The sequence below is a fragment of the Lissotriton vulgaris genome, chromosome 12, assembly GCF_964263255.1.
Source record: "Lissotriton vulgaris chromosome 12, aLisVul1.2, whole genome shotgun sequence".
NCBI lineage: Eukaryota > Metazoa > Chordata > Amphibia > Caudata > Salamandridae > Lissotriton > Lissotriton vulgaris.
In genome coordinates, this window is record NC_141700.1 from 95,420,211 (window position 1) to 95,442,483 (window position 22,273).

Genomic DNA, 22,273 nt, shown 5'->3' on the forward strand with positions numbered 1-22,273 from the left:
ACTCTCCATTAACCTCATTGAGGATAAACATTTAACAACTAAAGCACTAGAGGAATTCACTCCCACTGTTCCTTTACCTTGAAGCAGAATTCCATGAATTCCAGAAAGGACTGGAAACATACCTCTTCCACCAACCAAGCAAGGTGAGCATCAATCAAAACAGTAATCAAAACTAAACAATAAACATGGATAACCGGATGAGATCGACACATGGCAAATTTCATCTATGGATATTAAAAATATTTGCGAAATGTCTGTCTTCTGCGGTCAAGTAATTGCGTCTAATGTGAAACCTGACTACTGATTTGTTTAGAATCATGGAAGCCAAAAGTGATACTTTACAAACTAGTAGTAAACTTCATCAGGCTTCCAAATGCATGCAGTGATAGGAAGCGGGTCGTAAGGATTTGAAATAACTTTATGTGGTCAAAAGCAGAAGCCAGGATTAGTACCAAAGTGGTCAACACTTTAGCCACTAAACAACATCTCCTTGTGATGTTCTCAGGGACTCTCCATGATGACCTCTTTCTATTCTAAGTGAGGGACGGCTTTTGTACAAAGCCCACCATCCAGGGTAGACTCTTAAAGTAGTTCAGGCTCTTAAGGTGATTTAGGTTCATTTCAGAGGACTGACATGTGTTGCTGAAGTTAAATATGGGTCTTGTTTGCTCTTTTTCTTTTCATAGAAGCCAAGTGCGGAGCATGTGGTCCCGGCTACAAGACTCCACTGGATGCAATGAAAGGTAGTGAAACCATTTATTATCTAGACTTTGTGAACAACTTTTACAGGACAGAATAACATTTCTTACCATCAACATCATAAATTATAATCACATTTGGAAATTTTCAAACCTATAACTTGATTATATTTATTTCCCATCTTTTCTGTGAAAAATGTTGTTTTCTTGGAGGATGATTACTAAGATTATTACTAAGATTGGAAAATCCAAATTTGCTACTAAGTGAACTGTATGAGTTTTGTCCTATAATTCATATTAACATACAAAGGGGTCTTAGGGAATTATAGACCTAGCATGGGTTTAGTCCCCAACCTCAACATATAAACAACCAGAAAAACCCGGGGGTCTACTCACTGACTACCAGTCTACATTGAGTGTGCCCACAAAGATCATGAACCCATATCTACGCCGGACTCTTCTGAAGACCCCCTTCATGATATAATCCATAGCTCAACCCTCTATGATCAAGTGGGTAAGTGGATGGAAGGCTGGAAACCCAGATGATAAGATTGATCAAGGTTACGAGTTTAATGGGAATCCAACCACTCATAAGGGTCTTGTTTCTACTCTATAAATGTTTCGGCGTAGATGTGGGTTCATGATCATTGTGGGCACACTCAATGTAGACTGGTAGTCAGTGAGTAGACCCACAAGTTCTTCTGGTTGTTTCTATAATTAATATTTACATGTTTTAAATAAATTTGCTGCAAGACCATAAAAGGGAATATTTTACTAATCTATTTGTCACAAAAACTTTCTATTGGTGGCAAAATTTGATTAGTCAAATTGGAGACTCGATTGCCAAGTATGATTGCTTTATGAATAAAAATCCAACGAAAGTAATCACTTCTTTAACAAATATTTATTTCTACTAAAATATAAATTATTGTAATGCTTCATTTGTAACAACCAACATTTAAGTAATTCTAAAAAAACAATTTGTTAACAAAAAAGCAGATTCAGAAATGAATGTGATTCTTGAAAATGGCAACTGTATTGTACTCATGGGTGGACAAAGAGGCTGAGTCCCTCCTTGGAGGGGGTGTTGCCAATGGAGCCTTAGTGTGAGTGTGAGTCAAAAATCTCCTCAAATTAGTTGGTCTTCTAAACTCTTTTCAGTGATGCTAATCAAGGCTATGACCTCAGGCATAGATCCCTGACCTCTGATGGGGTTTTTCATTTGGCCAGTTTCTTTTTCCTTTGTTTATGGTGGGTGATCAATCTTGCATTGCTATGATTCCAAATGGGAATTTTATTATAACGATAGGTCTGTGATGATTGTTGTTTTCTCCCTGTAGCTCCCAGGGAGGATATAATCTATGTATCCTGCGTCTATAACAACACCGGCATCAACAAGCCAGACTATCTGTCCACAGTGGATGTGGACCCCAAATCTCCAACCTACAGCCAGGTACAGTGCTAATGTATCCGGGTCTTCCACACAACTGTTAAAGACCTAGGAACAGATAGTCCTCTAAAAGTCCAAGTTCAGCTAGACTTGAAGAACATCTATGACTGTCTAATGCAGATATGACTGTAGATTCCTTTCGCTATTTGCAAAGGAATTCTAAATCTTTCTGATAAACATTACATTTCTCATCCAAAATAATGAAATGTTTTGCCAGACTATTTAAAACAGATGAAGCTGTTTAGAATTTAAAAACAGATCTTGAGTGAAACAGCAGTTAATAAGTAAGTGGGGTTTTAATTTTAATAGAAAGTGATATTGAAATTGCAAGTAATGTTTAAACATGTCATGTTTTTTTAAATTATTAAAATATATTTTAAATATTATTTATAACAATTGTCAAACTTCATAATGAATTTTATAAACATTTTAAAAGAGGGAATTTACTAACATTTCTAAAATCTTTATACTTTTTAAAAGAGGTTGGAATTGTTAGCTTTATGATACTCTTTGTTAACAATATTTAATTTTTCAGGACAAGATCCCACTCATTCTATGGTTTGGTTTTTATATAAATTTTTAGCTGCCTTAGAAATGTTTTCCAAGTGGAGTAAGGCACAGAGAGGTCAGATCTTGTGGAAGCCACTAAGCATATTTTTAATTAATAGGAAAGAATTTATTTAGCAAAAACTAAATTCTGGACATCTTACATTTGCACCCTTCATGACAGTTTTGTCTTTAAAAGCGAAGTGCTCGCCCTAATAATCTCACGCCTACCTACTCTGCTTACAGGCTAGAAGTTGGCTTGTAGGGCAATTGTGGCTTCCCAATAATCTGTGTTGCTTAAAGGCCGCTAGACACTTTTCAGAAAGCTGGACCGATCAGAAATACCTTAAAACTTCCTCTATTCTACTCAGTCTCTGCCACATGCCTAAGGTACCATAACTAGCTCTTGAAGTTCAGTGATTCATCTTTCACCCACAGATCATCCACCGCCTGCCGATGCCCAACATGAATGATGAGCTCCACCATTTTGGTTGGAATGCCTGCAGCAGTTGCTATGGCGACCCCAAAAAGAAACGGGACCGCCTGGTTTTGCTTAGCTTGATCTCGTCACGGATTTACATTGTCGACGTGGGGATGGATCCACGGGCTCCCAAACTGCACAAGGTGCGTATGCTCCACCTGGTAAATGTAACCTTTGTTATTGCAGTAGGTCAGGTCATATAACTCTTTGATATGGCCGGGGCTTTACAGCCGGCCCTGAAATGGAAGATTATTGCTTTCAGTCATTGACCACACAAGCTGAAAGGCTAAAAGAGAGATAGTTGGATGCAAGAGAATAAGATTGTTTACCAAGCCAAAGACTGTATCCCCTTATTGAACAGGCAAACATATAACCACTCACAGTGGTATATGGCGTATAACTAGCTACAATTGCACACACCCAGATCAAGGGAAACACATAAACAATATCGAATGGCATATGCATGTAAATTCAAAGTGTAATGCATCATGCATGATCTATAAAACTACAAGCCTTAATAAAAACAACAGAACAACCAGAGAAGTAGACCCAGCCAATCAGAGTGATCTGACGTCTGCAGCCATCTTTTAATGGAACACAACTTTAATAAAGCAACAGAACAACTCGAACGGCATACAAAGCCACCCCAAGTGGCCGGTGAGGTGCAACCTTTGATAAAGATGTATGCCTTAGCAAAACAATGGAACACTACACACTTCACCTTACATTAGCCACCCCACAGGTGATAATGTGATCCTGCATATCATTGTGTAAGACAGAAACATATCTATATGTAGCCAGCCAGGCAACAGGACAACCTACTACCACCCTCAGAGCTAAGGACCCAGCTGAATTCCACATTAGTCTCCTGCTGAAGAGTGACTAACGTGCTCAATAGCCTGCCAGTGTGTAGATGCTCCCTAGTGGTGCACAAGAAGTCCACAGTCCAAAGCCCTGCAGCATATGCACATCTGCACAAAATAATACTACTCAAAAAGAGCATGCAACAATGCAGGCCTCTGAGACAGTTTTTAGAATGTTTTCTTTTCTTCTTTTGACACCTTCAATGAGATTAACATCAAAAGAAACATACTAAAAACTGCCCAAAGCAGCATAAAAAATTACTGCTTGCAGTCCTTGTACATTTCAGCAGGATGATAACATAAAGAATAACTACTTGCTGGGTTTAGTCTATCATAGCTCCCTGAGCATAGTCCTGCGTCTGTGTCTACATTTATCAATATGGCCGCACACACCTTCCTCTAAGTCCATTACCAAGATTAGGTCCACAATCCACAACTATGCTGAACTGTCCCGCTGCTCATTTAATTTCAAAGTTTTTTTTATTATTTTCCAAGTAGCAGAGCACAAGTACATCTTAATAAATTAGAAATGTGTGATGCATTCATAATAAGTTCATATGAAAGAAAAATCCAAAGAATAAAATCCCATTGAGAAGAATATACTTTACAAGAGCTGTTAACTAGTTCTAGCTGTTAAAACCAGGATACATCTGCAGTATTATGAAGGCAACAAATTAGCTATTTCCCTTTTTTAGGAAAATTGGGAGGGGAAGTGGGAGATATGAACAAAAGGCATGTGGAAAAAAAACAACTTCTGTTGTTGACCACCTTCAAGGTAATGCGTTAGCCGGGGCAAGATAGAAAAACGGTAATGCAGTTTGGGCAGTGACGTACAGAAAATGTGGTGGTAGTCTAGGAGTGCGCAGGTAGATCTTTGAGGATTTAGAGAAAAATATATAAGTAAATAACTGTAGAATGAATGATCCAAGGAAGTTGGTCAACATCTGTAGAATTACAGAGGCTCTAAAACTGGTTCCTTTTTTACTGAACTTTCATCTGGAACCATTCTTCTTCCTGATGGTTTATCTAAAAGTGTTTCTAGAAAATAGCTTGAATCAGAGACGCCACATTGGCGTATTAAAAGATTCTTCTTCACTAGAAACTATCTGCCCCCACTCTGCGGATGAAATTTCTGAAGCTACCCCAGAAGGTTCTAAGACTCCTTGCTCTTGGTGATTTGTCATCCCTTAGTTCTGCTACTCTTTTCCAGGCTGCCAATGTTAAAAAAGATAGAAAATCAGCTGTAATGCAATATTGATTTCAAATTTTTTTACCTCACCAGATATATTTGTGCTGAACTTATTTGCACCAGCTAATTCAAAGAGTTCTGGATTTCTTAAAATGTTGACAGTGGCCATTGGGAGAAGGGGTTATGCTTGGACACTAAAGTCCTTCAGGAATGAGTTTCTGCAATTTTTATCCATAGGCAATCGAACCTACTGAAGTCTACGTCAAGAGTAACCAGGCGTATCTTCATTCTCTACACTGTCTGGGCAGCGGCGAGGTCATGATCAGCTCCGTGGCAGATCCATCCGGCAAACCCAAAGGTACCGACCACCTGCCCTTAGGGTATTAAGACTGTGACCTGTAGCCTATGTCGGCCAGTACACAGTGTTACCCCAAAAACAGAGATCAGAACTTGACCTAGCATCACCAACCCACATCAAATAACTGAGACACTGTTCATTTGGTGATACTTGAAGTAGAAATTGACTGTGTCAGTCTAGAGTATTAACAGTCCAATTAGGTGGCTACATAGGGCAGGATTCTGAGTGTCTCCCTCTATTGCACTTTAGAAAAAGTGATGCCAATTCTTAGCGTCAAACACACAAAAGGTAATGGGAGGAATGTTTGCAGTAGGAATAGTCCAGCCATGGACTGGAATTCAAGCTGGGAGGACCTGGCCTGGAAGTTCGGTCTGGACTGTTCCTATTGGAGCAGGTATCTAGACTAATTTGCATATGTCTGGGTCCAAGCTGATGTGGCATGGTGGGTAAAGGAAGGATGGTTTGGAATGCTACCCCTAGTAATTACTAGTGGTTAGATACATTGCAAACATTACTTTTTGGGTTTGAGCCAATTCTTAGCAAGAATGCCATATTTTTGAAGGGGCGATGCAGCGGTGTCTAACTGAGCTGCAATATCTTCAAGGGGACCATGTGCTGGCTTCACTGTAAGTCTGCTATATTTCTGATTGGTGATCCTGGCATCCCCCCACTCGAGCTTCTATGTGCCTAATGGGATAGTGTCTGCACACCCCGAGGTGCTCTTAGTCTTATCCTTCAAATGGGACAAAATCAGAAATGATCATTGTGTATGATGCACTCCTAATAGAAATGGGCCCACACTTCCCAGTAGGAGCGATTTACCACGGAGGGAGCAGCACCAGCACTACAGGTCTGAGCACAAACACACTTCATATAACAGTGGAGGCACTCTTCATCCCTCATGTTACATTGCTAATGGGGAATTCTAGCACTTCCCAGTAGGGCTCCTGTACAGAAGCAGTGGTAGTTTTTGTACTATACTGAGCCAAAGCTCCAAAGGGGATGCCAGAGTATCATTGTATTCAAGCTAGCCTGGCTGATAACGGGTAAAACCCTGAAACAGGTCCCAGAATGCTTGTTTCCGGTTCAGGGAAGACCTGGCTTGGCAGTTCGGGCTGGACTGGTCCCATGAGGCACAGGGTCAAGACTGATTTGCATATAGCTGGGTCTGAACTGGGGAGGCGAAGTGAGCTAACAAACGATGATGGATTCAACTCAGATCTATGACTGGGGTGAGTGTCTGAAAAGTTTCAGTGCTCCGTCCATCATCTTATTGTGTTTGCTACTCAAAGGTGCATCCCAGGTCCGGAACTTTCAAAATGGGGGTGACATGGAGGACAGCAGTGTAGAGTGGCTGCGGGAAAAGCCTATTAGTGGCTGGGGAACAAGTATTCGCTACAAATCGCACACGGGGAAGGGAACGGTTTGATGCATAATTTTCCAGATTGTTTGGGGGCGTGGATGCTCTCCTCTTTCAATTGTAAAATATGGCCAATTAGTGAAATTAGTGCATACTTTGCATTTACATTTGCTAAAAACAAGGCTTAGCTTCTAAATGGGTACTTATGGAATAGACCAAATTCTCTATGGTCCAAGCAAGCCTTGCCCTCAACAAAGGTGTTTGGGGTTTACTTTTAATGAAAAGCAAGTTTTGAAACAGAGGCAAAATTGTGCATTTTTAGCATTATTTCACAAAAAATTCAGTACAAAGAGATAAATATTAGAAATTCAAAATTCCTAGATAAAAAATTCATGTGGTCTGTTAATTTTCAAAACATACATAGTACCTTTTTTCACTTATCCAATCCACTTCCTATCCAGTGTCGTAGGAAGGGGGGTGCGGTGGGTGCGGGCTGCCCCAGGTGTCATCACTGAGGGGGGGTGACAAAATGACAAAAATATGTGTTTTAAACATATTTTTGCCATTTTGTCAAGCCGGGGGGGATAAGAAATGTTACGCACGGGATACCACCTGACCTTGCTACGCCACTGTTTCCACCTTTTTTCATTCGGCACATTTCGTGGAAATTGTCAATCTTACTACAGGACTGACTGTCTAGTTTAAAGGCCCAGTGTGAAAAATTAGATTACACAGAACTTAATTTGACAGGCTGTAGAAAGAGGAGGGAGACACATCTTCAGGAGTCTTATAGGTGCACTTGCGTTATATATCCTAGAGCTGCAAGCATCAAAAAGCAGTAATATCAAGAAAAGCCTATTCAATATAGATGAAGAAAAGCACCCACCAGTCATGAAATAGGAAGGGACAGCATGAAGGAAAAAAATCTGCCATTAGGTATCTTAAACATAACAGCAAATGCAACTGTTTTGCCCTCAAGCATCATCTTGTCAATTTAAAAACAGAAGCAGTGTCCCCAATTGTCCCAGAAGAGCATGGCATCTTTATGAAAGACTAGTTTGTCCAAGGATACTCGCTTTGTATTTTTTTTCTAGAAGTTTTATCCCTAAATACCGGTGTTTCAGTTGAGGATACATTTTGTTTCACTTGCATATGTATCAACAATATATGAAAGCAATGTAGGTTATAAGGCAAGTGTTTCCACCACCATCATGCCATTTTTACCGATACTATGCCTAGAATTGCCACCACTAAGCAGGAGGAGGTATTATGCCAGGCATGCAATGCCACACATGCGCACAATATTCCAATAATTGTTCCTAGTTTGCAAAGGTTGGCATTAAACGTGTCCAGTGAGTTCTCTACAGATCCCAAGAATTACCACCATTATACCAGAGCCTGTGTGTTTATTAATGCAGTAACAGTACTCTTTATTAGGCTTCTACACCTTTCATTTGTCAAAAGTTACACTTCACCGTAGGAATGCAAGCTGGTCCTTAATTTGGACAGGGGCAGCATTTCTCACTGTTTTCTACACTCTTAATTGAACTGGGCAGACACTGCTAAGCATGGCTGCTAAACCTTTTCTTAAGCAGTACCGGTGCTTCTCGCGAGAAGAGCTTTTATTGTAAATTCTGAAGATTTGGCACTTTTAAGTGTGACCTTTTTAGTTTTACACAGAAACTCAAGGTAGCCTGGCTTAAGGGAACCAACTCTAGAGGCAAATTCTGTGTATTTAATTTATTTAAAGGCAGGGTCTATAGTTTAATGTCAGTGCATAAAGAGAAGGGGGCATAATGAAATGTTAATGAATGCACTGATATACTGATTAACAGCCTTTAATTAGGTTCTGCTATGTCCTAGCAGCATGGCAGGACCACTAGCAGAAAGAGATGCCATGCCAATCAACGGCAAAGATGGACACCATCTTTGATATGTTGATCTCAGCATACAAATGTAGCTAAGTCAATTTATCCAAAGTGTTAAATAAGTTCTAAATCTTGCAGTTTTTATAAAATAAAGAGTTTATCCGCTTGCTTTTCCTGATTCACCATTAAACTGCTGTTTACAGATGGCAACAGTTAACATCTATTGGCAATTGCCAAAGAGATTTAAATATGAATTTAAAGAAAGAGGAATGCTGGGTAGATAGTAATGAAATGGAAGGTTGTTAAAACATGCGAACGGTCAAATCAGTGAATTCTAATTTGAGGAATATTTCTGAAGTCTGGAAATGTGGCATCATCATGTGGTGAGATGTTTTTTCTCAAAAGTGGCCCTCCACTCAGGTACACTGAATTTTCAACCAGAGTTCATGGCCACCGCTGGCCCTCTCTGTTTGTCCTCTACAGGTGGGTTTGTGTTACTAGACGGTGAGACCTTCGAGGTGAAGGGGGCCTGGGAGAAGGAAGGCCACGCTGCGCCCTTCGGCTACGATTTCTGGTACCAGCCCCGCCACAACGTCATGGTCAGCAGCGAATGGGGAATTAGCAAATACATGTTTGATGGCTACAAGGAAGAAGATGTAAAGGAGGGTAAGAGACATCGCTCCCTGGAGCCTATTGAAAATGTGTGCTGTCTGTTGACCGTGTTTACAGTATACAGCACAACCTGATTTGGTCATCACTACCATAATAATAATAGGTTTTACTATTACTCACACCAGTGGTGCTCAATTCATCACCAGATGGACAAAATGTTGAGTCGGTCCACCTGGGATGCGTATCTCTGAACTAAGGGGTACTCACAGATCTCTCCAAAGGTTTATCAACCCTATGATCTAAGTGGAGCATGTAAATTTCACAGAACTTTTCTTTTCCAAGGGTCTATAGCAATAGAAATGTTTTCTATATTAGAGTAAAATGTCCCATTAGACCCACTCACTTGAATGTTTACATAAAACCAGATGCTATTTTGACCCATCACTTAAAGGAGGGATAATGCGTATAATATAAATCTGTTATAGGGACATTTTGAAATACAAAATTTACAGGTAAGTAACTTGTTCCTTTCTGGTTCATTGTTACCGATTATTAAGAGGGTTTCACATCAAACGAAATGTGCACTTAAACTGGATTGGTTACGGGGAAATTGGTTTATGAGATAACTGGATTGGCTTATGGGGTAAATGGGTAAGGTCCTGTCTGGCAGGTCCCGCCTAAAGACCGGTGGGGCTTGAGCAGAGCCAGACACCTCTGTGTCTCACTGTATTATGCCCTTTTCTTCTCTTTCACTCTGGTTGTCTCTCACATCGCTCACACTCTATCTTCCTGCTCCTGCATCCTCATTGGTGCACATAGCTGTAAATTGTAGGTATTAATGGCTTATCGACTCCTTGTGTGTTTTATGTTAGGACAGTGTATCAGGTTCCCCCTTTTCGTGGGAGGTGGTTTGCGAAATGAATTGTGCCCCGGTTGAGAAACGCCTATAGGATTACAAATTAACAACAAGGGTCTCACCCAGTATGCTTCCTTGTCGATGATCCATCCAATAGGAGAACATAGGTATCCCAGCCAAACACCTACGATGACTACAACGCATCCAAAACGCCTCCGCCCGACTGATCATCAACGTCCCCGCCGCAGTCACATCACCCCCTACCTGAGAGACATACACTGGCTCCCCGTCAACAAGAGGATCACCTTCAAGCTCTTCACCCACGCACACAAAGCCCTCCACAACACTGGACCAGCCTACCTGAACAGCAGACTCAGCTTCTACACCCCCACCCGCCAGCTCCGCTCCGCCAGCCTCACCCTTGCTGCAGCCCCCCCCCAACCAACGGATTACCTCCGGTGGCAGATCCTTCTCCTACCTCGCCGCCAAGACCTGGAACAACCTCCCTACCCACCTACGGCAGACCCAAGACCTACTTGACTTCAGAAGACTCCTCAAGACCTGGCTCTTTGAGCAGTAGCGGCACCCCCCTCCCCTCAGCGCCTTGAGACCCTCACAGGTGAGTAGCGCGCTTTACAAGTACTCTAATTGATTGATTGATAGGTGTGCTCATTTTCACATCTGGCTTCCTGCTCGCAGATATTTGGATGGTTGTCATTTCAATTGCCAATCATGAATAGGCACTCGTCAAAAATGTCACTTTGAGATGGTATAATGAAGAAAGCCTTGTCCTTCTAGGGGTGTTTGGTGAAATTCTCTTGTTAGAAAGTTAGAAAATATTGTAATAAAATGGAGCAAATTTCAGCACAGTTTAATAAATTAACAGGCAGTCCAAGAAATATGAATTTGCAGGTTGAGAATATTGCATACCAATAGTTTTAGAGAAATTTTTCTTTAGTGTTATTACCAGTAAACTATCTCTTTGGGTACTCCATGAGTGTTATCAGTAGTTGGAAAGCAACAACATGTATTTACATTTCTTGACTATGCAGTGATGTGGCCACTTGCATTGAATCATGGCAACATGCACACTGGTCTCAGCAACATTCACTCAAACTTTTCTATGCAAATTAATGATGCATACAACAATCTTCAACTTTACCATGTGCTCCCCTAACCTAAATACTCATTTCAGAAAGAAAGACGGGGTGCATAAGCCAGTCACTTTCCTAAAATGTACCAGCAATCAGCATTTGTGAGAGTGCTGTAGTGTGTTGGCCACTTGTTCCCCGCAACAGTAACTAACACTATTGTCTCACCCTAGACAGTTGTCAACTCCATTGACCCATCTACTCTGTTTTCAGAACTTCACAGCGGCTCTTCTTGTTTTGAGGTCCATCTTGAATAGAGACACACCATACAATAGTCATGTTTTATGCATATATCTGGATATTTCACTTAGTTAAACATCCCAGTTCCCTTCTGTAAGCTCAAAAATGCACAGATGTAAGAACAACTAATACATTATGAATTGATTTGAAGGTTGGCTAATAAAGCAGCACTAGTTTTACACTGATATATAAATCTTTCGTCATTCTTGGAAAAAACACCTTCAAATTTTGCACAATTGGGTAGTTAATGTGCCTAGTACTGGATGTGAGAGCACCTTTCCTATACTACCTATTTTCTATCTCATTGACACCGCCAATCCATTTATGGAACCTGCCAAACTAAACCTGAACCCTGGAGAGCCATTTATCAAGATTTCGTTTACATAGTCGATGCAAGAGGTGGGAGGGGTGTTCCTGACACGTTTCGCTTTTCTTAGAGCTCGTCCGAATAGCATACCTTTGACCAGACACATCTCTTTGAACACATAGTATAGCTCCAAACATGTCTTAGCAAGCTTGAAGTTCCCCTCAAAATATGCAAAACATCAGTAGGGAATCATGGGTAGTTTCCAGTCTGTAGGAGGAAAGCTCCTTCTGTATGTGGAAGTCATCTAAAACCCAACTGGCACTCTATATCTGCTGGCCCTAAATGTTGGATGTTTTTACCAACTTTTAAAACATAGGATAATCCCAATGCGATCCACTCCAATCTAGAAAAGTGTCAAAACCTTTTGACTTTTTTTTTAACGGATTAGCAAGTGCTAGCCATCCGGATCTAAAAAATGACAAGCATTGCACCATTCTAGGCACACTATAACAGCTTTGGATTGGTAAAATGCCACTGAAGCCAACCTGGAATACATAAAGACGTTGTCTGGTACTTGTGTTTCACTCTTGTTATCGCTCATACCAAAAGCAAAGTCTTCGGGTAAAATGCATGGAAAAAGTAAGAGGAAGACACAACACTCCTGCCTTTTTACCACATAATAAATACATAGGAACAGCAAATAATGTGCTCTGATGAAGGGCTAAAAACTGTTCGGCACCGATGAAGGACCATCACACAGCTAGAGTGCTCCACTAGTAACCGAGAACTGCCAGAGGAACCGGAATTTGGAATAGGAGAGTGTAGTTATGCTCTTCGTGTGGGCAATGCACTTTGTTGGGTGCTGAGCTTAGAGAAGTGGAGCAGTGACCACTTCAGTTGTCCAAATAATAGGGGGAATCATGATGTGGTCTGGTTGGCTAAGGTAAGCAGCATCTGATCCTGTGATGGGCCAACTGGTCCAAGCGTTGTCCCTGTTTATTCCAGAACCAGATGTGGTACCCTGCCACTAAGGAGAGAATTACCATTGATGCATTTCAATATCATGCAGCAACATACAATTATGGCATAATCAGCATCTCCTGTATGGAGAAGTGTGGCTCAGGGGTTAGAGGCGGCAGACCCGGAAGCTGAGATCAGCCCTGGACCAGGGTTCAATTCCCCGCCTCGGCAGGTCTTGGGCTAAAAATTCCACGGACTCGATAATTCTCGTTCCGGTGCCTTCTCGACTCACGGGTTCACACTCTGCGACTCTGGGCAATAGCTTGCTTAATCTCCACAACAGCCCCTCGCGGCGGGATGTCTGGCTTTCACCTTGTGGATACCCTGCCGGGGTTATCTCACAGGGGAATACCAGGACGGGTTCCCTAAGCAAGCGCCAGGAAACCCACTGCGGGTAGCTGTGCGCTATATAAGCTCAAATACATTTACATTACATTTACATCACTATGAAAGGATCATCATGCTGTTAAGGTTTCACTAGACCTCTCATAAATATTCAATGGGAACCACCGCATAAATAGCACTCAGCTTCTCTAAAGAATACGATCAAAGATAAGGTGACCATCAAACTTGGTGTAACCCACAAAATCGGCTAAGTCTTGAAAACGCCTCACACCAGCGTGCAGAGTACGGGGCAAAACAAGTGTTGGCCGCGAAACTACAGGACTAGAAGCTTTGACAACGGACAAAGACTGTTCTAGCACAAGATTACATGTCCTTAGCTTGGACTGAAAAACCTTTTTTACAAGGAACAGCTATATTCAATTTTGTTGCATGACTCTAAATCTTGCTCTTTGTAACCTGGATCTGGGTGGTGACGATGCTGGGATGGGAGTTTCTGGTCAAGAAGCATTCCTGAGTTGAGAGCACTGACACTGCGGGTTGCTTTGTGTTTAGAGTCATGGTGTGAGATGGTGGGGGAAACAGACTTTACAATGAGGTTTTTACCACGTTGTTCCTGTACTACACATTTTTTACCACATATGTTTTTAAAACGTATATGCTTTTATAACATATGCCTTTACCATGTATTGAAGGTAAGTTTGAGGGTCTGGGGGGTCTCTCCCCACAAATAACATGTTTATATATATAAACATATATATATAAACAATGTGTGTTAAAGGTATACGTTGTAAAATCATATGCGATTTTTAAAAATGCAGGGTAAAAAATGTGTGGTAAAGGCATACAGAGTATTTCACTGCATTGTTCTGTCATGCAACAGATGGTGGTTGTGGTGTGAGAGACTCATCTCCCCTTGTTCCCTCCCCCCTTGAATTCTGTTTCCCTTCTCTATAATGTGTCACTGATTTGCTGTTGTGGACTTGGCTCGTGGACTCGTCTTAAATGTTTTTTTTGTTTTTGGTTGACAATTTGATCCTCCGCACAAGCTCTATACACAATTGAAACTTCAATTTAACAAAAAGTGTAAAAAAAAAACAGAAATGAAGTTAGATATTTTTTGTTCTTTTTTTCTCTGTTAATCCAACACTGCCCAGCCAACACGTGTTTCGTCGCTTGGGGAACACCCCACAACTTCTTCAGGGCTGTAGGGCTCTTTAAATCCTGAATTCAAGTCCTCTCTGCCGGTTATACTTCTGACCTGGCTGGTCAATAAATCCAAACTGAGCTATGATTCCAACTATCAGTAGTATTGATGAGTCCAACCTTATCAGACAACTGGATCGCAAATCACGAGTGCGGTGACTTGTCCAGGTGCTCCGAGTAAGTTGAAGTTTAAAAGTAGCAATCTCATCAGCGAGTAGGCCTTCTTGGAGTAAGTGTTGGCTCTGGAATGTCGTATTTTGAACCGGAATGTTTTTTGGTTGCTTTTAAAACTTCATTCAAAAGAGGTTTTTTTTAAATATAGCATTTAAACATGTGATTTGTTTCTAGTATGTGTAGTAATAACTGTAGTTTGTACAGTTCTCACTAAGCCTCTGGTGGTTGAATCCCATTTATCCAATGCTTTACATTTATTGGCTGTTGAGGGCCTTACCGTGAAAATATGGATATATACCAATTTGAGACCTCCTGCTTTGAAACAGATTAAAGCGATAAAGGGGGAGAGCTGGACTGTACTTGTACGTCTCACTGCTGGAGGAGATTTAATCTAAATCAAATTCTATTAAGTGGGGAGCCGCGCAATCCGTGCATTGCTGGGAGCAGGTCCACCCTCGGAAGGCACCACTGTAATAAACTCCTTCTTTCAGGATACTGTTGAAAGGCTAAGCATAGGGCCAGGACAATGATTGGATGTCTGGTACACTACAGCGTACTGCTGGGGACGAGCACTGCCTGACCGTGCCTGTTTGGGGATGAATTCACAGAGGCATTTTCAGCCAAACATGTCGCCATTTATGCTTGTAGGAACTCACAAAAAGATGCACGACAGTCAAATATGGTTTTACTACTGAGGATTTCTCTGCCATGCACACAAAGAAACCCACTGTAGGAGATCCCACGCAAGGCTTGAAAAGTAGGAAGAACTTAGCTTCGACATATGTGGGTATTCAGAAACTGAAATATGGCGCATTCCCACCCTGCAAATGATCAGAGATGTACACCATGATTTCTAGAATGAAGGGAATGGATAATGGATTAGAAAAGATTGGAAAAAAAAGTTTTGGGGGGTTGTAGATATTTGCCTTTAATTTTATACATTTCTTTGTGATTCAGACCCCGAGTATTGAAAACAGGAAACTCCTTTTAGTGGGTGGGAACCATACAGCAAACTAGTGTCTCCTTTTTGGATGTAAATATTATAAGAGATAAGAAGGTGTAAGTATTTAAGTCAGTGCTATTCCAAAGGTTACGGAAACATCAATGCTCTACATGGGCCAGTGCTAACCAGTTAAATGTATTCCAATCTTCCAAAAAGTGATGCTAACCAGAGGTATCCTATGTAGGTAGGTATGGACACAGCATTCATGTCTGGGATTGGAACAAGCACACCCGGATTCAGACTCTCGACCTGGGCGAAGACGGATCCATCCCAATGGAAGTCAAATTCCTTCATAACCCTGATGCAGCGGAGGGGTTCGTTGGGTGCTCCAGGGGCAGCTCCGTCTTCCGCTTCTACAAGACCCAGGTATGCCGTACAGTTATTAGTCTTTCTTCTATGTCTGTAGTACTGTAAGAGTTAAACGGAAAGTTACAGGATTACTAAGCTTTTCATCTCTGGATTTAAGACCAGCAGGTGCTTTTAATGGAATGGCAGAAAAATATGAGCACTCAACAAAAGGTATCCTTCTAATTATATTGCCACAGATTTGCTTGCTCTGCATGGAAACAGCAACTGTTTTTTTGTTGTTAGACCATCACCCACTCTACTAGTGGCATGCTTCATCATCCCTCCCTTGTAGTGTAGTTCCTATTTTCCCAATAGGCCCTGCTCATTGGAATAACATAAACAGTAGTATCGACGTAGAAGTGCGGATCTTCCAGGCCTCTACTGACTATGCTAAACTTAATTGGGTTTGTTACCAACTAGCTCAGAGGTCACTGGAAACTCTCTTGACTGAATAGGAAGTGATCAGCTTCCCTGGCACAGCCAAGAAGGGATTCAGTTTTCCAACAACCGTGCAACATGACAACTTTGCTCCTCAGATCAAGAGTCAATCTCTAGGGTCGTGTGAAACAATAGACAGTTATTTTACTCAGTCAGTGGTTGTGCAGTTTACTTTCACAATATGTAGAGAATAGAGAGACGGGCGTTTTCAATAAAAGGTAACATTTATTGAACAGTCTTTCTTCTCGTACAAGAGAAATGAATTGCCACAATTGCAAGACTTGTTATTATAAAAAGTACGTACAGTAAGATGAGTATTGCGAAATAATACTGTAAAAGCATTGATATGGTTTCTTAGCCATACAATGGTTTAAAATGAATAAAACATATATACATTCATATATACATTAGGCTAAAATACTCAACTGGTGCTTCTAACTACGCCTACCCCAGTGTACCTGACCTAAGCCTAATACTTGGGAGGGGAGTAAGTAAGTAGCTTTAAGTTAAGTTGGTTTTGCCAAGGTTTGCTTCAGGAATTCTCTCTAAGGGTTTAGTCAACACCATACCTCTGGAATAGAATGATGGAGGTCTGGTATCTCCTTCAGGGGGTCGATATCCCAGTCACCCGCAAGGGTAGACTAGAAACGCCGGAGCTGGATTTCTCTGCAGGAGAAAGGACAGCGTCTCTCTCAGCGCGTCAAGGAGGAGGAGTAGGGGCAGCGTCCGCGGGCAGCTTGCATCTGCTGGGCACTTGCAGGGGGACGGCTGTTCAGCTCCTAAGTTCACCACACCATCGTTCGCTAGTTAGCAGCGATAGCAGTAGCGATAGCAGCTATGGTATCATCAGCATGACAGCTACTTCAGCAGCAGCGAGTCAGCTAGCAGCATCAGCGAAACAGCAGCAACATCAGCGTTTGCTTAAGGCAACGTTGGTAATATTTATACCTGAAAGGTGCCTTGTTTGACGTACGTTTTTGGGCATAAGACGTCAATAAAAATGTCACTAGGAAGTGATCGTCTATCAGTGCTCATTAGAGTTCTATTACTAATCAAAACACAGCAAGCGGGGATTTCCAGGTTGCTGAGTTTTTATCTTGTTGAAGAACTCGGAGTGTTAATCTAGGAATCTCAGATAGTAACTTCTGCTATGTCATTGCACTAATTGGTTGCAAAGGAAGTGGCAGAGAAAGCGATTCTGAAATGTGGCTCTGTTCGTGTGAGGCCAGAGACGAGTTTCTGAATATTGCACTTGAACGGTTATGCCAATATAGGGAATAAATGGATTTATAGCCGAATAGGGGCATACAGTCACAGTATCGATCAGGGTCCTAGTTTAGAACGCGACACCCACTCCACGAATTTATGTCCATCAAATTACTAAAACTAGAGCAATAAGATGCATGTGTAACATTGCCCACCCCAAAATACATATATGCATTTGAAATAGGTGTAGTTGTAATACGTGAAAAATTAGGTACTGTACGTTTTTGAAGCATAGAAATCATTCAAAAATTATAGCATATGAAATCAATGAACGATTATGCAAAAAGAATTACACATGAAATATCTCTGAATACAGAAGAAGGGCGAGACAATTTCATCACATATAAATGTATTGCAGTAAAATGTGCTAGAGGCTGGTGTAAAGTTATTATGTCTCTAGATATATTTAGAAATAGAAGTTGAAGCTTCTGTTCTCTATGAATAGTTTTACTTTAAGCAAAGAATTTTTCGTGCCAAAAAAGGGGTGAATATTAAAAAATGTTCAATTCAAAAGAATTAATGCCTGAACGGGAAAAATAGAGTTCCAACGCTTTTAGCAGTTTTTGTTGTTCAAAACTGAAGGCCGAATTCAGAGTTCATGGGAACGCTGTGTGTCGGAATGCTTCTCTAAAGTTATTGTTTCTGTTCGGGTGAGAACATCATATCAGACAGGCTCTCAAAGAATTGGTCTACAAAATCAGGTGACAGTTCGACCAAATTCGATAGTGCTGTAACTTGGCAGGTGTGAGAATGATTGCTGTCATCAAAGTCGGGATCAGCAATGCTCACAGAGGGTCGTACCTGGGTGATGTTGCTTTTGTCACTTGCTCCACTGTTACCACCTAGTCGTAGCACAGGAGTCTCAACGAATGCCGTCATCAGGATTGGTAGCCGCTGGGGACAACACAATGCGTGAGCCGTTATCGGACTTAGCAAAGTATCGATATCCATTGGTACTGCTGATGGAAGTGAAAGACAGATGTCCAACACGCACTCATTTCCGCATAGCATACATCGTAGTACAGGTAAGATGCAATTTTGCCATATCGGTCTGAATGAAAGGAACCAGGTCATGTTTAGATCTCTCAGCCTGGCCAATCCAAGGACTCTAGTTATTCTGTCCCGGTAGCGCACTGCTAGGATTGTTTCTTCCATTCCCATAGGAGTCATGTCTGAGCTGTGGCTTGCCATAACGAAGCAGGAGGGTCAAAAATAAAATCCCTGCTACAAGTCCCAAAAATAGGGGTATGCCGCCAAAAACAAAGTGGACAAAATTTGGAACGATTCCCAGAATTGCTTGAAATGGTGTTAGCAGTCCCGTAAAAATCGTCTTAAATATGCCTGGGATGCCTGTGGCACTAGACATGTTAAGGAGTTGGCTCAACATTTCTACGAAATGCACGGGGCAATTTGTTGATAAAAGGTCATGAACCTCCGTAGCTGTCCTTGCAACTAGGAGATCATACGTCTCTTTTGATGACGTGATGGGCACTGTTGTCTGCAAAAGCACAGACTTCATTTTGCTTAAAGTATCAATTCGTATAGAATAGAGATTCAGACGAGGCTAGATGGGAGTCTCTATGTCTCCAGGCCCGCTCGGGAACAATGCTTGCATACAGCATTTGACCATGGAAGTTACGCTTACGAGATAACTTTTCCCTGGAACAAGGCCACAACATCTGTGATCCGTTCTTAGAATGTAACTCCCATTCGCGAGTTGCATAAAGAAGGGCTCTATCTGCGTTGCAGGTGTGACAAGCTGGTGGCATGAAAGGTTGTTAGAATTACCTTCACAGGCTCCGTGTAAATTAATACCCTGACACAAAAGTATACCGCTTAGTGAATGTTTACAGTTTTCACCACTAAGAAATACATTTTTGTCGCTGTCACTATAGCATGAATGTGTGTATGGTAATTTCCATGCTGATTTCACATATCCTTTACCCAATCGTTCATACTGGCCAGTAGGTATGTATTCAAGGCACTTTTTAAATCGGAAAGTTGTTATCAGAATAGTGATAATTCCGTGTATTATCCATTCAATGACAGGACTTTCTGACATTGTCAATGGTAATCTCTCAAGTTTTTCGATGCTCAGGATTGTATAGTCTGCTCCTTTCTGTGCCAAGCTGATTTGTAAGGTTAAAAATGGAAAACATTGACGTTGTGTTGATTAAACGCCAAGGCACATAGCCTGAACGAAGATTTTGCAGCGTCCAGCCTAATTGTACAATAGAACGTAATTGCGACTGGCCATGCTGTAACATTAGCAAGTCTCTGTCTATTATGTCAAAAGCAGAGGATACAATATTGTCCAACAAATATATTCTGGAGGACAGAGTCATTAACCCATTGTCCACTACAGAAAGTGATTTTTCCAAATGAATACGATCAATTTCTCGTATTTTTTCTGCTGTTTCAATTTGTGTGACTTTCCAAGCCTCGTTGTACGCAGCATAGATGCTGGCCGCTATGAAACGCTTTTGACGCTGTTTGCTTGGTCCCATAATAAAATCGCGCAAATCAGCACCCTCTTTAAGTAAAGACAAGTGTTGCTTAATTTCAGCCAGTGTGGATGATCCTAGCCATTCTAGGCAGAGTTTCCCTACACTGTATGTTGTTACTATCCCTGGATGTTGTCTCTGGGAGTATCTAGGGTCTTGTCTGGTCATTTTTAACCCCTGTGTTTTATTCAGGAATCTATCTTGACAGTTGTTTGTGTCAGTAGGCCAGATTAACCACTTTTTCCAATCAGGATGTGTTCTGTTAAAATGTAAAATTTTAGTTACGTCTATCTCAATATCTGTCGTTGCATTCTCAGGTATTGGCTTTGGAATAGACGGTTTGTTTAGGTCTTTGATCTTAGCTAGGCCAAGACAGGATGTTTGGTGAATTGTGTCATTTAAAAACATCATTTGTTCTGGTATCATGCAGGTTCTGAATAGTGCTTCTAGGCCTTGCACCTGCCAATCTTTCGTACCCCAAATGGTTTTTGTTTCAATGTTATTTTTCCAATAATCAAAACCAAATGTCATCATTTTTTCATAAAATCCTTCTGAATATATTAATTTAGTGTTTGTCAGCATTGTTTTCATTCCTGTTTTATCTAACAGTTTGTAATAAAACGTTTCTGCATCACTGGTGTTAAACCCTGAGAAGTACTTGAATTTCTCAAAGAATGTTTTAGAACTGCTTTTAGGTGGTGTAGCACAATGTTCCCATTGATTATATTTAAAAACATTTCTAGGCTGTGCAGATTTATGAAAATAATGATCGCCATAATGTGTATAACAGAACAACTGTTCATAACTAGACAAACCTTGTAAATAATCATGTTCTGTGAATCTAGCTGACATTACTAAATCAGACATCATGTTATTAATACTGTCAAAGTCCCAATCATCAGAGAATGTACTAGGTTTTACAAAGTCACTTAAGGAAACCTTCAGTTGATGAGGATACTTCAGGATCTCGACCGGACCATAGATCTCATAGTCAGTTTTCTCCCATACTACCCCACCGGGTATTGGAATGGCTGTGACATTTACTGTTGACAGTTCTCTTTTCTTCACGTGGGATGATCTGTGTGGTTTGAGGACTAGGTTGATGTTCTGACTTGCTGTGTCCATTCAATTGTAATAAACTTTCCTAAAATTAAAACTAAAATTAGGCATAGTAGGAGTATGAGTACCCCTGCAATAATCCAATGTTCAATCAACGGTGTATCCAGATATAATTCTTTGATTAGTTGAAGGAGTTCTGTTGTATTTTCTTTAAAAGTCTTTTTTATTTCTGGCATCACTTCGGGGTTACTTTGATCCTCGGAAAAGTTGTCGAAGTTGATGAAATAACCAGAGGCAGTTCTGTCAATTGTTGGGATTGTTCTTTCAATCTGTCTTTCGGTAGCACTTTCTGATGCCACATTATTGTAGACTGGTGTTTCCCGACGAACTGTTTCCATCTGTGTCTCAAGAGGCACGAGTTCCATGACATTATTGCATAGTCCTTCTCTGTGCACTGCAGGCTGATCGAATGTGATTAGTCTTTCAGTTTGAACCTCTTGGATTGTTGCAAGTTTGGGTATTCTGTTGTTTCTTGGGAGTCCACAGGGCCTACTGTTGATTATAGACCACATGCTTCTGGTTTCACCAGGTCGATAGATACAACTCTGTTCTCCTTTTTACCAGCAAGGGGCGGTAGTACTACTGATCTTGTTCCGGTGACTGCCAAGACAGGTACTGCTTTTCTGTAAGAAGGCCCAAATTCCTTCTTCACTGCGATTTTTTCTCTGACTAGACCCCCACTCTTTGGAATCCAGACAGGCCTTGCTGGGGCTGTTGCTTGTGGTGCCTCGCCAGTGGTATCTGGCTGTTGCTTTAACTTTATGTTGCGTAAGGATTTTCTTGTTTCAGATTCCGAACAATAGTTCGTATGGGCTGAAACCTTTTAGAGAATTTCTTGGCAAATTGTTAAGACTGGTCTGGACACTTATTAGAT

General features: G+C 41.1%; 1 protein-coding gene across 1 annotated transcript in view; it reads left to right on the plus strand.

The window, feature by feature from the left end:
- The window catches only part of LOC147673488 (methanethiol oxidase-like), a 65,196-nt gene that overhangs the window by 9,028 nt on the left and 33,895 nt on the right, over window positions 1-22,273 (plus strand). The window contains exons 2-7 of the mRNA XM_086947344.1: window positions 687-743; window positions 2,039-2,151; window positions 3,133-3,318; window positions 5,465-5,585; window positions 9,297-9,479; window positions 15,909-16,090. Of these exons, the coding sequence (XP_086803470.1) occupies window positions 687-743; window positions 2,039-2,151; window positions 3,133-3,318; window positions 5,465-5,585; window positions 9,297-9,479; window positions 15,909-16,090 (842 nt within the window). The remainder of the gene's footprint in view (window positions 1-686; window positions 744-2,038; window positions 2,152-3,132; window positions 3,319-5,464; window positions 5,586-9,296; window positions 9,480-15,908; window positions 16,091-22,273) is intronic.